Source organism: Styela clava, chromosome 11, assembly GCF_964204865.1.
Source record: "Styela clava chromosome 11, kaStyClav1.hap1.2, whole genome shotgun sequence".
NCBI lineage: Eukaryota > Metazoa > Chordata > Ascidiacea > Stolidobranchia > Styelidae > Styela > Styela clava.
In genome coordinates this window covers 5303021-5320181 of record NC_135260.1, presented here as the reverse complement: position 1 = coordinate 5320181, position 17161 = coordinate 5303021, and the positions used below count along the sequence as shown (strand labels likewise).

Sequence of the window (17161 nt, the reverse complement as noted above, 5' to 3'; positions counted from 1 at the left end):
CCGGCAAGTGTAATATATCGATGATAAAAAAAACACAACCGGTGTTAGCAAAACGATTTAATTTGCCGACGTTTCGAATTTCTATTGCCATATCATGCCCTGACGAAGTTTTTTCTGAATAGAAAATCGAAACGTTGGCAAATTGAATCGTTCAGCTAACACCGGTTGTGCTTTTTTTTTATCATCGATATGAATATACCTGGTGGCAATCAGGCGTTATATAAGTGTAATATGTTTGCAATACCTGGCAAAATACATTGCTGTTCATCTTTTTAACCTTTTTGGAGCGCTGATTTAGAAACACCGTGTAATGAATAAGCACAATACAGCTTCGAATAATGCTCTATAAATGTAACATTCAAATCTGATTCGGTAATTGCACAACTGAACTTGAGAATCACCATAAAAGGGTTGACATTTTAAAATAAATTATCTAATTTAAACAATTAAATACCAAAACTGTAATATGCTTTTTATAGATAATTACGATATGACATTGGTTGTAACGGAGCTCTAAGTAGGTCCGCATTTGCTGCTTGAAATTGAGTTTGACTTGTCTTGGCTCAGAAATAAGCGATTTTTTCTTTTTCTTTTTTGTGGTTATCATTCATGCAAAATGGGTAGATATTCAGGGAATACTATTGGCGGTGTAAAATGTAAATCGTTTATTAATTTTTGAAGATTCTAGACTTTGGGATTCTAGACTAAAGTGTCGTTTTTGAGCTCAATTTCAACGCTCAAAAATTCTTTGGACCAATATTGGGGATAATTAGGAATGAAAAAAAAGTTGCGTGGTGCTGAACTCATATTGTTGAAATGGGAATGTAGCGGAAACTTATGACGTCATAGATTTGAAAATCTAGATTTGATTGAAAATGCTTACTAAAACTTATTTAATGATCAACACAATATCATCCGGTTCTAATATATCCAAAATCTTTTGAAAATCAAAACCAGGGACTAAATATATGTATCTCTGATAAAAATAAAATAGAAATGATCGAGATGATTGCCAGTTCGTTTCAACATAAACTTTCATTGACTTCATTTGTTTTTGGAAAATGATAATTATGAAGAAGAGTTTCATAATAATAATAACATCCTAGAATTGTATTAGCAAATGGTATTCATAACAACTCCAACTGTGCATTTCGAAGTCTAAAATAATGTCGGCGATGTGGTGCATCGTGCTGGACTCCTCGCCGCCGTATAGTGGTTCACGTAACCCCTTGTCGGTTACGGCTTCCTCCACCATCAATTTCATGCTTTCAAAAACAAATAACTGTCTAACTAATTCCATACTAGAAGTGGACTCGTAACCAGACGAGCGGCTATGGTTCGCTATATATGATTAGGCTGTCTTATCGGCTTTTCTCTTTCCCGGTAAATAAATATGTAAATCATATGTTAAAAAAATATTGAGTTTTTGAGCAGTGTTAATTGTTGTAATCGAAAATTTTAATTATTCGCTCATTCGACGAAACAGACAATATTTTAGCGGTTTATAATGACGAAAATTATCGCGATTAGCGTCCAATTTAGACTTCTATGAAATTTTTAGTCTCTGATGAAGCGCTGAGCTTGATAATTAAAATGTATTCTGATTTTTTGTTCGATAATTCAAGCCTTCTTGCAGTGAACCAATAGGGTCCTCAGCTTTTCATTTCAGAGAGTGTTCCCAAATTTGGGGTTGGTAGTATATTTTTACATTTATCGGTAAAACAATTTGTAACTTATTGACTGTCCATCTGCACTGGTATGTACGCCACTTTCGGGATGTTCTGGAGAGGAAATTACTTCTATGAACAGCTATATACTTGAACCTTTTGTAGAATTATTTCACACGATTCTAAAAGTATTTCACTTCGCTTATTGCGTATTTGAAGACAAAGAGATATAATTTGTTATTAAATTTTACTTATTTTATTTTTCATTTTTTATTTTATAAAATTGCAACAAATAGAATCAAAAAAATATGAAACTCAAAACAGTTGGTAAATATATAACAACAACGTAACAAAAATAAAAAACACAGAGAAAAAGGAAATAACGAGAAATGAAAAACGACAAAACCTTGTCGTATTCGATCTTAATTTAAATTTGAAAGAACATATTACTGCAGCTAAAAACAAAAAATGACAGTGATTGTACATGCAGTTATTCAATTTAGAGCAACAAGAAAACATTTTGTCATAACAGCTTGAGAAGCTAATCAAACGTAGCAGTATTTTTGGGCTTTTTCACTGTTTTTGTACGTTTTTGAAAGTCTTTTGTTGTTTTTTCGCGATTTTCACTGTTTTGCACGTTTTTACAAGGTTTTCGGTGGTTTTTGACGGTTTTTCACTGTTTTTGCACGTTCAACGTAGCATGTTTTTTTGTTTGTTTTCACTTTCACTATAAACAAATTTTTAGGAAAGCAGTCAATGATAGTGATAATTAAGGGAATATTCTAGTGGTGGATTCAAAATTTAGACCGGGTTATCTTTTGTATCGAACTCATTAACAACGGGTTCGATTATTTCAGAAACCATGTCATTTATAGCTCAAATAAATCAAGATATCATGACATTCCTAGAACGGGTTCGCTTAAGCCCATGGGGACACAACAATTTCTACCACTGATTTTAACCATTACGCAATCTGTTCGACTTATTGTTCTCGTGTTATTGCGGCAAAATGTGTGATATCTAAACGATCATATAAGCTCAAATTTCCTTGAAGCAAATGTCCAGTCATAACGTAACCGTTCTGTAAATCATTGTGGCAAGCTGTTGATAGATGAAGTTCAAAGTCTGGATTTTCTAAACGTTGAAATCGACCGATGACACTTAGACTTCCGTCTACGTATCGGATGACCTTTGACTCCGCGGATTTCATGTTAGATCCACCGACGCTTCTTTCAGTGACAATGCAAATACTTTCCCAACATCTGTAAAAGAAATATAATGTTTAGAAGGGTTGGGTTTTATTCTTATTCAATCGATGAAATGGCTAACTAGCGTACATGCTTATGGGCTGGATACCCCAGTTACCTTTCAAGACTTAGACTTTCAATCTATCTAGGGGTTCAAGTCCAGTATCAGACAACACGACCATGCATGATTATATTTCCAGCCAGTGAAAATAGTCTGTTCATAAACTACACTAATGAAAATATGACCACTTGTTCGAATAATTGAGAAAAGGGTTCTATAATAAATTGGAATGTGATAGAAAATTTAAAACAATTTCATTTTTATTCTATATATATATATGTATCGCAATTCAGCACATCGCGAGGGCGGTTACCGGACGAATCTGAGTAGGTCGACTCATAACTTTCTATTTAAAAATTCCAAATTTAGAATCTACATTCCTCAGCACATTGCGATGACGGTTAGAGGACGCAGACATCGAAGCTTGACTTATCGAGGGCGAATCTAGTGTAACTTTCTATTTAGGGAATTTAAATTTAGATTTTACAGTCGTGTTATTTCAATAATAAAATGACACTTACCGACTAAATTTGATTGTCCATTGAATTTTCTTAGCGTTTCTTGCCCACTCTTCCTCGGGAAATAAGAGAATTTCTGTGCTTGTCCAATTCGATGGTGAGTTATCGGGAAAAACTTGTTGTCTTGTATCTTGTAAACGTGAATTTACTTCTTCTGATCCTGTGTATGATGGTGTAGACTGGTTCGAAAACTTGCTGTCATTTGAACTTGAGCTCGATAAAGTGTCATGCAACCTGAATCTATCCAAAGCTGAACAGAGTTCGTTTTCATTAACCCGTGGCATGGACTCATAATCGGATTCCCCGTCGGATTTTAAACTGTCAATACTGTTTATATGTTTCCGGATAACGTTTTTTGACTCCGGTCTGTTGATTTCTCGTCGTTTTTTAAAGCATTCTATTTCCAATTGGGCTCGTCTGTCTTCAAACTGGGACGGCATGTGGAAAGTAAACTCATCTGAGGCGGTAATATCGCCATTCTTTTTTCTTCGGCTTGAGCGAGATCGGAAAAGTTTCATTTTGTTTTGTTGATTAGTTAACGTTTAATAATATTTTTCTGGAAAATAGACATATTTTTATGAATTATATATATAAATAGTATGTTATATTTTATATTACTGATTACAACAACACGCTTATATATTACGAAATTTTTTTTCAAAAATAATCATATTTTCATATTCAGCGTTAGTTAACGTTTTAGTTATATAAATATTATATACTGTATTTTTATTACACATTATTGACGTTTTTATGAGTGAAACAATACAAGCAATTTATCAGAAGTTATCATATTTTTAAGATGTCGTTACTTTATATTCATACACCAATGAAAAATGGTTCCATAAGACCAAACCACAACAATTATTCTTCTAAAATCTGTCGGCATATTATACTAATGTATTTAAATAAACCATACCCAAATTTGCGTTAAAAATTAAAGAATTGAAGCCTAAAACACCACGCTCGAAACGCTTAGCAAAAGCAGCCTTCAACCTCGAAGCCTAAGCTTGTATTACCTGAGTTCCAGCGAGACCGTCAGTTTTATTTTAATTCGAGAGAAATAATTTCCCCGGGTATATTCTCTCGTTTTTATTGCAACAGCTATTTTTCAGAATTACTTCATCTAATGACATTACATATCCGACTTGTCATTAACTCACTAAACAATACTCAGTAAAATGAAGTGTATTTTACAGTTATCATCTGAGCGAGCACATTTATATAACTTTGGTACTCCCGTAGTTTGTATTAGGATTAATTATATTTTATTCCGATTTTCCTTATTTTAGTTCTATTACGAAATCGGCGATTGTCTGTGTTAGCCAAGTGAATATACCCCCTGTGAATATAGGCTCCCGTCCCTTTACACAACTTGAACAATTCTTTGTAAGAGCTGCAACTGATCTGTAGCATTTGCTGAAAATGTTACATTAATCATTCTCCACGTATGGCTCACATGTAAAACATCTATAACTAGGAGCTGGGACTAAAATAGAAAGAGGTTCAATGCAGTTGTTGACTCAACTACCTTAATAAGCCCCATATGAGAGAATATTAATTTCACCCGGGTATTTCTCTCGTTTTATACTTGCAATTTTTCGGACAAAGGACTGATAGAAAATTGATTTATCCATCCTTATGTCACTCATAACTCGTCAGAAACCAAATTTGCGTTAATAAACAATGGAATTATTGTTTCATCTCGCACGGGTCCACAAGAAATTCGAGACTTTATGGAAACCCTATATATTCGGCGAAACGCTTACCTTCCTATTATATTCACAAAGAAGGTTGAATACCAACGCAATAGTCATTTTTGTACAACAATCATTGACATCATGTTAGTATTTATAAGTTGGGTTGCGTGAGACTAACCCTATTCTTTCTCTGTGTCTTCATGCTAGTTGATTGGTATGCATATATTTCTATGATTTTGTAGCAGGAATAAACATGACAATACTATGCAATTCAAGAGTCCTGCTGCACACAAACACAAATTTATTTCTGTAACGTTTCATCCGACCAAAGTCAAATTTCTACGGACAAGCAGTTTACAAAAATCAACGTTACAGAAATACATTTGTGTTAGTGTGCAGCAGGACTCTTGAATTGCCTAATTTAGTATTCAAATCTATATTTTTGATTTTTCTATATATTTGCTACTATTGAAATATATGCAACCACTGCCAATACTTCATTTTCATTAATCGATAATGCTACAGGGCGCCCCAGCAGTATGTGTACCAACATGGGGGTAACTAATTTTGTTCGCCTACTTTACATCAAGTTGTATAAAGGGACTGAAGCCTATGGGCATGGGTTATATTCACTTGACTATAACACAGACAGTCCTCAAACTCGTAATAGAACTAAAATAGTGAAAATCCGAAGAAAATTATGCTCTAACCCTAACTTGGTACACATAGTACGGGAGGTTCCATTACATTTGAACCCACGTACATTTGAACCCATGACAATTGCACCTGTATGCTATTGCACCTATGGAATTTTTTTTGTTTCACGGATAGTTAAACCCATACTAACCCTAACCCATGGGTTTTAGCACCCGCATATAGATTGAACCCGTGGATATACGCATGGGTTCAAATGTACATGGGTTCAAATGTACGGTCACCAGTACGGGAGTACCTGCTACAGTACTACAACACTTACTTATTCGATTTAGTTGGCCCTAGCATTGTTGGTCTCTAGTTTTGAATGTTATGCATTGCAGCATTAAAGCACGTCTTTTATAACTTTTTATTTCTGAGAAAATCAACCAGGTTCGGAATTTTTTGTTTTGCATGCATGTAGCTAAAATGAAATGCATAACAAAACGTGTTTGTATGTATTGATTATTATGCGAGGGGAATTCTGAAATTTTAGTTTTAAACGTCTGAACATCAAGATATATGCAGAATTGGGAATTTCCTATTCGGTCTGTGATGCTTTTATTTTTGCTCATAAATTAACGCCGCCAACTTGAATTGAACGATAAAATCCACGATAGATAATAAATTATATTTTTATCATTTAAATTGCAAGAAATGTTAAAATTTCCCGTCATGCTCGGTCACGATCGCAAGGAAGGATGGGAAAACAAAAAATTACAAACAATTTTTTTTTATTGTTATCAATGAAATACTGATCATATTCGCAGAGGTTCAAACTTTTTAGCCATGAACTCAAATTGAAACCGGAAACAGTGTTATATGATGACCTGAAGTAGACTTTTAAATGGAAAAACCTGATCAATTTATATCGTTATTACTTTTAGCGTAGTCTTCATTTTCAAGATAAGCATTTGGATTTTTAAAAATGGCCAATTAGCTTATTTCATTCAATGGTAAGCCCGGCCCAGTCACGGAACCAACTTGAAAAGACAGACATAATGCTTCAGTACTGAAACATAATAATAGACGTGTCTTAGGTTTCTAGTTTCGGGGGAACTTTTAAGTTTTCATCATTATCAGGCGACCGTAACTATTTCTATTTATGCACGGCTATTGCCGCATGATAAGGAAATGCAGAACTCCGCAAATGATGAGTTATTACGTTATCGTCCCAAGGTAATAGGATTGCACAAGTAATTGAAATGGTTACGTTTTATAATTATCCCATTTCACCACTCAGAGACGACTGGTTTATATACGGGTACATCCCCTCAAAATTGGTGTTCATTAGCCATTTCCTGTATGTTTTAAACTTTTATTAGCAAAGTTCATCACTCTGAGACAGAGACCTTGTATTTGGGTGCATCCCCTTAAATTGATGTTCATTAGCCGCCCCATGTTTGTAAATTGAAGCATATTTAAATATACATTCGTAAGCTTTTATTAGCCGATTCCATCGCTCAGAGGTGGTGGGCTATATATAGGTACATTCCCCCAAAATTGTTATTCATTAGCCCGTCCCATGTTGTAAATTACAATATATATAAATAGGCATTTCCAGGATATTATTAGTCAATTTCATCACACAGAGACAGAGGGCTTGTATATGGGTACATCGCCGCAACAATGCTGTCATGGGTTGCCGCTATGCTAGAAACAAAAATTATAACGTTTTTAATTAGATGATTTCATCACCCCGTGACAGATATGGGTACACCCCCCTAAAAATGCTACCATGGGTCGCCCCTCCCTCTGGCCGGAAACAGTAATTATAATGTTAACTTATTAGCCAATTTAATCACTCAGAGACAGGGGCCTTGCATATGGGTACATCCCATCAAAATTGCTGTCATGGGTCGTCTCCATATGTCAGTAAAAGATACAAATGTTCAATTTATGTCAGATTTTGTTTGATCCAACTTCAACCCCCAATATGTACATTATAACGTTTTTTTTTATAGCCAATTTCATCACGCCGCGACAGAGGACTACTTGGGTACATCCCCAAAAATTGCTATCTTGGTTCGCCCCCTATTTGTTAAATAATACAGAATATTCAATGTATATTAAACTTTGTTTGAGTGTTGACTGAAGTAAATAAACTTTAGTTTATTGGAGCTCCACACAATGTTTGCTCGGCCTACGCAACGTAGTGAACATACAACGAAACTCTTGTCTTGCTTGTGAAAAGCGGTCGTTCCCCCGGTTTGAATATAGTAAACACCATTTCTGCTGTATACTTCACTAAGACTTTAGAACAGGCACTCAATTGGCGGACTGCGGTCCGAATCCAGACCTTTCGAGTGTTCGATTCAGACCGCATCTAATTATATATTTAAGATCATTGGCCCCCTTTGTATTTGTGAATGTTCCTTTTATTAATAGACTCTTATAGTTTTGAGGCTTATTTTATAATTTGCTCGTATTTGCACCTGACTATTTATGGAACGAACTGTAACGTCATAAAAAACAATGCGAATAGCGCTATCTTGATTAGCGAATAATCCTTAGCCGGTCGAGTGAGTGCGTTTATTATTGTCGAAATAGAAGGACCCCAGTAGCCTTTTTACGGAGCTTTGTTGACTTTTGTGGTGCCCCTGCTTTAGAATATGAAGTAAAGTGATATTTTGCAAGCAAAATTCCCAGGTTGAAAAATTACTAATGCTATTCTGCTTATCAAGACTTGACCAAGCATAATTTAGCTTTAAAAGTAAAGTATACTATTTCATACATGATAAGACGTTTGACATTTAAAATCACTTCCTAAATAATCGTCAATACATTCAGACTAGTTCCGCATGACCTAACTTTTTATTTAAAAATTCTGCCACGAGTTTCAAGATTGCCAATATGGAATGAAAAATCACCTTAATTTTTTCAATACAATTTTTACCCGATCGACATAAAATTCAATTTTTCTCAAAAATTGCAATTTCAGACATTGATGCAATAAGGAGAAAAATCTGTGCGACGATGTCTGTTAAAGCGATGTCTTTGTCTGAGGAGAAATTGTAATAATTTGCTAAACTTTCCATAGACGTAGTAATGGATTTTAATTTTTTTTTTTAAATCCAAGTTTCGAAACTTTATAAAAGACTTTATATTGTACTTGGACTTTAATGACAGCGACTGCATGCAAATTTATAGCTGATTTATATTGGAAATACCGCCGTAACATTGCACTAATAATGCCACATCCAGACTTTCTGATTAGGAGCGTAGCCAGGAAGACGGGCTGAAATTTCTAAACGCTGAAAACGTGATTTTCCAAAGGTCTTGGGGATCTAAAAAGCGTTCCAAGTTACGAAAAAATGCGATGTATGATACAGAAAAATGTTTTTATTCTGCCATTCAGAAAAGGGGTTTCGACTGCCTCCCTCTCTTGGCCACGCCCCCTTTTTCTGATAATAATCAAATCCGGCTATTTTTTGACCAATCGAAAAGTTCGATTGTTCCGAACCAAATTTGTAAAACAAGGCGAAACAACAACTTAAAACGAATTTAAACTTTATATTTTTTTCATAAATTTTATTGTAAATTAAGATGTTTTTCCGAGCAATGGTGATTTCCATCAGAATTGAAATCTCAGAACTGCATCAGTCTGATGAAGTTGGATTCAAATTTAAAAGGGTATTTTTGTCAATGTACGATAGAATTCAGATTAATGAAAATTCGAGTCAAGCGGGTAACACTTCATCTCGTGAATGTTAACGAATAGATAAACAAGTCTTACCTCAGAGGCTATGAATACACAGTTTTGAACGCACGAGACCCGACTTCAAGTAGATATCTTTACCTGGGAAAACACTAGCATATGAGTTAGCTATTTAAGACGTATATATATAGCGTGAAAAACACGAAAATACTCAATTCGTCAGAAACCTTCATCATTTGAGATCTGTGGAATTTGAAAGTACGTCAACGAGATGGTAGTTTGATGCCCACGGAGTTAAAGAAAATTAGTATTACTAAAATATTTTTATACTTGTCAACCGAATTCGCGTTAGCACTAATACCCAACTAATGTTACATTCCTAAGATATATTTCATCCCAATGATGAAGCTTTATGATACCGTCAGTGAAGTTTGCTCGCCGATGGTGGTTTCCATCCATCCTCGAGAATCAGGTGATCAAAATCTTGCATCGCCCTGATGAAGTTGAATCCAATATGAACGGGGTATTTTTGTTAATGCATGACGTGAATATGAATACGCACTTTTAAACACACGTGACCACGTTGAACTGGAAAAGTACTATCATATGAGTTAGCCATGGAGAGGCATTTCACGTGAAACAAACGCACAAAAACACTCAATTCGTCAGAAACCTTCATCTTTTAGGATCTGCGAAATTTGAAAGTACCTCAACGAGATGGTAATTTGATGCCCACAGAGTTAAAGAAGTTTAGTGTTATTAAAATATATTTAATTATCATTCAAATTCGCGGTAGCACTAATTTCATTGCGGGGATTTTACAATTATCCGGTGATGCAAGCTTTTGTCACGTCAGAATGCAACGTGTGCGTTTTATTGGTTCCAATCAATCGAGGTCAATCTAATAAAAATTTACTTTAAAAAATGTCGACTTGTCAACTTGAATATTAGGGTTGTTAGATCAGTCTGCTTGACTATATTATAATGGGTGGTAGGCTCAAAAAAATGAGTGGAAGTGTTTGAAAAATATAACTCGAGTCACTTCAATACTGTGGTAATCAGGGCTGTCGAATTTTGGTTTGGAATGTTTTCACTTGAGACGAAATCCTGATTTGCCGGAGTCAATAATATCGCTTCAAATACAGGATTTGTAATTTATATTCTTATCGTTTAGCACCAAAGATAACATTTTCATTCACAGTCAGATTCAATTTTGCAGATCTTGTGGCGCTTTATATTACTGACTTATGCGTAGATAATACATTGCGCATTTGTAATTGAGCCAAGCTTGAACATAGAGAGTGAACGTGCTCTTAACAAAATTTGAATTGGGTAATGGATTTTTGAGCTCATTTAATCTGAATATTCCTCTCTTCGCGTTGTGCTTGTATATGTAGATATATGTTCTGAACACAATTTGAAAAATTATTATATTTTATCTAATCACAATGCTTGTATATTATATATGCTCTTAAACAAATCTTGTAAAAATTACTTAAATTTTATGGTTATTCAATCTGCACTGTCATTTATGTGTAATTTGCTGATTTTCAATACTGATGGAATATTATGTTCTATGATTCAATTTTCTCCACGTGATATTGTGACGTGTATGTATTTATTAGTTGAACGTGCATTGAGTTCAATCAGGGCCACTGATTGCAGTTGAAAAAAATTTGCAAATATTTCATACCACCGGTGGGAATATTTAATGACTACTATTTTATTAGGATAGTATATGTTAAATGAAGTTATTTGATTTGACACTTGCATTACTCAAGTATCTTTCCAGTGATTTACTGTTTTACTAGCCATTGTATATCGTTATCTTTGGAATGAAATGTAAGGGCAGAAAACTGCGGTAAAGGTTCGAAGCCAAAACATGCGGTCAAATGATTAAAAAACTGGAATTTTTGTTGTGTATAAATGCATAAATAATGGATAATATATAATCATGCGCCATGTTTTCGCGGAATTAAGTTCACTTTGTTGCAGTGGTCGATAAAAATAGTAGCATAAAATTTTTTAGTCTGTATATGACGCCATAATGTTTATAAATTCCCTAAATAAAAGGCGACGCTGCTGATATGTGCCAAATGCTTTTTATATAACCTTCAACAGATCGTTGACATTTGGATATTTCAAATTTACGCGACTACTTGTAGTTTTTATAAAAAGTATCAAAAATCCCCAATATATTTCAGCGAATAACTTTGTTCCATTCAACGCCAATACTCGTTCAGATTACTCGATGCTGTATATACTCTCTGTTTTAATATTTAGTGGTTTTGATTTTGCGCGAATATAAATGATTTTTTCAGTCCTCGTGTTACGTCGTAATGTTTAAAAATCCCCTAAAATAAAGACGACGCTGGTGGTACGCGTCGGTTGCTTTTTATATTACTTTTTAACACATCGTTGGTATTACAATTTTGCACCAATACTTTTGTCGTTCATAAAAAGCTATAAAAATATTTCTGCTAATGACACAGTATAATAAGTTTGTTACATTCAAAGCCAAAACAAGATTAAAATTTTTTTCCCAAACTTTCCAAGATTATTCGACCCTGAATATACTTACCGTGCATGAACAGTTAACAAGATTGCGTCCCGTGGAATGATGCTCATTTCAAAATTTTGCAGTTGCGGAAGAGAATATTAAAAAAGTAGTTGGCAATTCAAGAGTCCCTGCTGCACACTAAAATGTATTTCTGTAACGTTTTGTCCGACAAAAATCGAGCCTCTTCAGACAAGCAGTTTACTAAAACTGTAACAAAACTGCTTGTCTGAGGAAGTCTGATTTCGGTTAGGCGAAACGTTACAGAAATACATTTGTGTTAGTGTGCAGCAGGGCTTTTTAATTCTATACATGTTATGGTCATGTATATTCCTGCCACAGCATCCTTGCAATTATTGCACACGGCTCCCATATCGCAAACCGAATGAGGATAGGGAGTTTTAGCCTTGCGTAACCTATACTGATAGCTAAAATGGGAGCATAAATTTTTTCAGCGTGTGACGTCATAATGTTTATAAATACCCTGAATTAAAGACGACGCTGCTGATTCGCGCCAGGTGATTTTTATTTAACTTTTGGTATTTTGTGATTTCAACTTAGCGCGACTACTTGAAGTTTTTAAAAAAAGTATCAAAAATTCCCAATATATTTCTGCAAACAGCTTTATAACATATAAGACTAAAATTATAAAAACCTTGCATTTTCAAACCTTCAAAAGTGATGTAAAAATATATAATCATAGGTTATAGCATGGGTGGGCAACATACGGCCCGCGACGAGATTTTGATCGGCCCCTGTCTGTACATCAGTACATTATGATAAATTCAATATGTGTTTTTTGGTCCCTATTTTTTGTAAAGTTTAAACTTTACTTTAAACGCAATTTATAATTTTCTTTCTTGCATTAGCGAATAAAGATGTGATTAAGATATTGAATACTATTCATGTAATAATCCGGCCCACCGAGGACTTTATTTTCCTACATCTGGCCCGCCGACTAGAGAAGTTGACCATACCCTTGGGCTATAGGATAATGAAAGTACATATATTTAAATTCTATAAGATTTTGAACTCACTGTCAGGACCCTCTAAGGATTGTTGGTTCTACCCTGTTCACCTTTTATGTGCGTCATAAAAAACTAATTCTTTCGTAGAAATTTGGTTTCTGACGAGTTATTAGTTACATACGGATGGGTAAACCAATTTTCTATGAGTTCTTTGTGGGCAAAAATTGCTGCCATAAAACGAGAGAAATACCCGGGTGAAATTAATATTCGCTCATATGGGGCTCGTTATTGTTCATGTAGGGCGTAGGCCATGCTCGGAAAATGAATAAACATAACATTTCAAGAATATGCTATAAATCTATTTATCTTCTGTCGTTAACGATCGAAAACTTTTTCCGTTTAATAGTTATGGATGTGTTTGCACAGACAATAACTACAAAATACACTCTATTTTACTGAGTATTGTTTAGTAAGTAAATGACAAGTCGGATATGTGGTGTCATTAGATGAAGTAATTCTGAAAAATAGCTGTTGCAATAAAAACGAGAGATCATATCCGGGGAAATTATATCTCTCGAATTAAAATAAAACTGACGGTCTCGCTGGAACTCAGGTATTACAAGCTTAGGCTTCGAGGTCGGAGGCTGCTTTTGCTAAGCGTTAAGAGCGGAGTGATTTTAGGCTTCAATTTTTTTATTTTTAATACAAATTTGGGGATGGTTTATTTATTTAAATACATTAGTATAATATGCCGACAGATTTTAGAAGAATAATTGTTGTGGTTTGGTTCTATGGGACCATTTTTGATTAGTGTATGGGTATAACGTAACAAAATTTTTTAAATGTGATAATTATTGATAGATAGTTTGTAATCTTGTACTTATGAAAACTTATTGTGAATAATATTTATATACCTAAAACGTTACCTAACACTGCAATGAAAATATGATTATTTTCGATAAAATATTTTGTAATATCTAAGCGTGTCAGAATCAGTAATGTAAAATATAACGTTATATATATATATATAATTCATAAAAATATTTCTATTTTTCAGAAAAATATTATTAAACGTTAACTAAGCAACAAAACAAAATGAAGCTTTTCCGATCTCGCTCAAGCCGAAGAAAAAGGAATGGTGATATTACGGCAACTGACGAATTTACTTTCCACATGCCGTCCCAGTTTGAAGACAGGCGAACTCAATTGGAAATAGAATGCTTTAAAAAACGACGAGAAATCAACAGACCGGAGTCAAAAAACGTTATCCGGAAACATATAAACAGTATTGACAGTTTAAAATCCGACGGGGAATCCGATTATGAGTCCATGCCACGTGTAAATGAAAACGAACTTTGTTCAGCTTTGGATAGATTCAGGTTGCACGACACTTTATCGAGCTCAAGTTCAAATGACAGCAAGTTTTCGAACCAGTCCACACCATCTTACACAGGATCAGAAGAAGTAAATTCACGTTTACAAGATACAAGACAACAAGTTTTTCCCGATAACTCACCATCGAATTGGACAAGCACAGAAATTCTCTTATTTCCCGAGGAAGAGTGGGCAAGAAACGCTAAGAAAATTCAATGGACGATCAAATTTAGTCGGTAAGTTTCATTTTAATATTGAAATAACCTAAATCTAGAATCTAAATTAGGATTCCCTAAATAGAAAGTTACACTAGATTCGCCCTCGATAAGTCGAGCTACGATGACTCCTCCCCGAACCGCCATCGCAATGTGCTGAGGAATGTAGATTCTAAATTTGGATTTTTTAAATAGAAAGTTATGATAAGTCGAATTACGAAGCTTCGTCCGCGAACCGCCCAGTGCTGAATTGCCATACACATATATATAGAATGAAAATGAAATTGGATCAAATTTTTTTTATATCACATTGCAGTTTATTATAAAACCCTGAATTATTCAAACAAGTGGTCATATTTGCACTAATTGAGTTCGGACAAAATGATCGGTGTTAAAAAATTTTGTGAACAGTCTATTTCTACTGGTTAATAAATATAAGATCGGTTTTATTGCTGTTTGTTAATGGAATTGCGCCTGGCATTGAAAGTCTACCGCTTTATTTAAGAATATAACGGTGCTACGTTGTCCATGAGCATGTAGGGCAAGGCCGACAGTTCAGACTATTGAATAAGAATAAAATTCAACTTTTCTAAACATTATATTTCTTTTACAGATGTTGGGAAAACCTTTGCATTGTCACTGAAAGAAGCGTCGGAGGATCTTACATGAAATCCGCGGAGGCAAAAGTCATTCGATACGTAGACGGAAGTCTAAGTGTCATCGGTCGATTTCAACGTTTAGAAAACCCAGACTTTGAACTTCATTTATCAACAGCATGCCACAGTGATTTACAGAACGGTTACGTTATGACTGGACATTTGCTTCAAGGAAATTTGAGCTTGTATGATCGTTTAGATATCACACATTTTGCCGCAATAACACGAGAACAATAATTAGAATTGATTGCCAATAATTATAACTTAGGGAATATGTTGTTAATAAGTTCTATATAAAAGAAATCCCGCTCTATACTTTGAATCCACCACTAGTTGAAACATTGGACATGTCGGTCGAAGCCCTTATCACTGACTACTTGCCTGAAAGCTTTGTTTGGAGTCTGAAAAAAAAAAATCTCCTACGATTGATAAGTTTCACAAGCTGTGATAACAATATGTTACCATGCCCCTCTAAATTGAATAACTGTGCAATGACTGTTATTTTCTTCTTTTTATTTGCAGTAATGTTGAATGAACAAATAAGACAAGGTTTTCGTTTTATGTTATTTTTCATTTCTCTGTTTTTCATTTCTTTCCTTTGTTGTTATTATATTTACCAACTGTTTTAAGTTTCATTTTCTTTTTATTCTATTTATTGCTATTTTGTGAAATACAAAATTGATAAATAAAAAAAAATGATATCTCTTCGCCTTCAAATAAGCAACAAGTGAAGTGAAGTACTTTTAGAATCGTGTAAAAGAATTATAAAAAAGTGTGGATATATGGCAGAAGAATTGTAGTAGTATGGTCATGTTTATTCCTGCTACATCACCGACATAAATACACAGGTGGAGGATGGGCAGTTAGTCGCGCGCAACCCAACTCATAATTACTCGAAAAGAGTGGTGACACTACACAGTAGTCATTACCTGTGTATATTAAGTTACCCATCCCCCCCCCCCCCCCAAAAAAAAATGAAACACATTACTCAATTTTGACTTGTGAAAACACACTTTAATTCTAATTGTATTTGAATACACAGAAAGTGGCGTATACATCAGTGCAGATGGTCAGTTGAACATATAACACATTTTTATAGGTTACAAATAGTTTTATCGATATAACACTGGTTCACAGTAATCAAGCTTGAATTGGTGAATGAAAATTAGAGGAAATTTTAATTATCAGTTTCATCGCTTTATCAGTGACTGAAAATTTCATAGAAGTCTAAATTGGACGCTAATCTTGATAATTGTCGTCATTATAAACCGCAAAAGTGTTGTCTGGTTTCACCGAATGAACGAATAATTGGGTTTTATAATATATTGGATTACAACAATTACCACTGCTCAATAACTGAATATTTTTTAAAACATCGGATTTACAGAATAGGATTGACATACTTATCCCGGGGCAGAGGGAAGCCGATAAGACGGTCATATGACGAATCACGGCCCCCCGTAACCGACGAGCGATTACGTCAAACACCCTACAGCGACGAGTCTAGCAATCCTCTCGCATATAATTATCCCGCAAGAGGATTCGAACCTGCGAACCCACGAGTCCTGCGAATCAGAGGTGCAGTGGCGATCATATTCCTAACGCTCAGCAGGATGCGCTTTACCACCGAGCCATAGTTATATTTTTTAGACATGAAAATGCACAGTTGCAGTTATTATGAATAACATTCAATAATACAATCCACCACAAATTTATTTTCTTCGTATTTATCACTAATATTAGTCCCAAAGATGCAATTTTGAGCGTCCGTAAAACAGGAAATTGAGCTAATTTTCATAAAAAATAAAACATACGACCCTTTATTCGACCCAGGTTCTGAATTCCCC

The 17161-nt window shown here is 34.6% G+C and overlaps 2 protein-coding genes across 2 annotated transcripts; one reads left to right on the top strand and one right to left on the bottom strand.

The window, feature by feature from the left end:
* Positions 1-2296: 2296 nt before the first annotated feature.
* Positions 2297-4466, bottom strand: LOC120347494 (uncharacterized). Its single transcript, XM_039417503.2, has 2 exons — positions 3497-4466; positions 2297-2929 (listed from the first exon to the last, which is right to left on the bottom strand). The coding sequence occupies exons 1-2, from the start codon at positions 4009-4011 to the stop codon at positions 2650-2652; spliced, it is 795 nt and encodes a 264-aa protein (XP_039273437.2). The 5' UTR covers positions 4012-4466; the 3' UTR covers positions 2297-2649.
* A 9644-nt stretch (positions 4467-14110) lies between these two features.
* LOC120347519 (uncharacterized) lies at positions 14111-16000 on the top strand. The gene is made up of 2 exons (XM_039417535.2): positions 14111-14679; positions 15272-16000. Exons 1-2 carry the CDS (start codon positions 14165-14167, stop codon positions 15549-15551), a joined length of 795 nt encoding a protein of 264 aa, XP_039273469.2. The 5' UTR covers positions 14111-14164; the 3' UTR covers positions 15552-16000.
* Positions 16001-17161: the final 1161 nt, after the last annotated feature.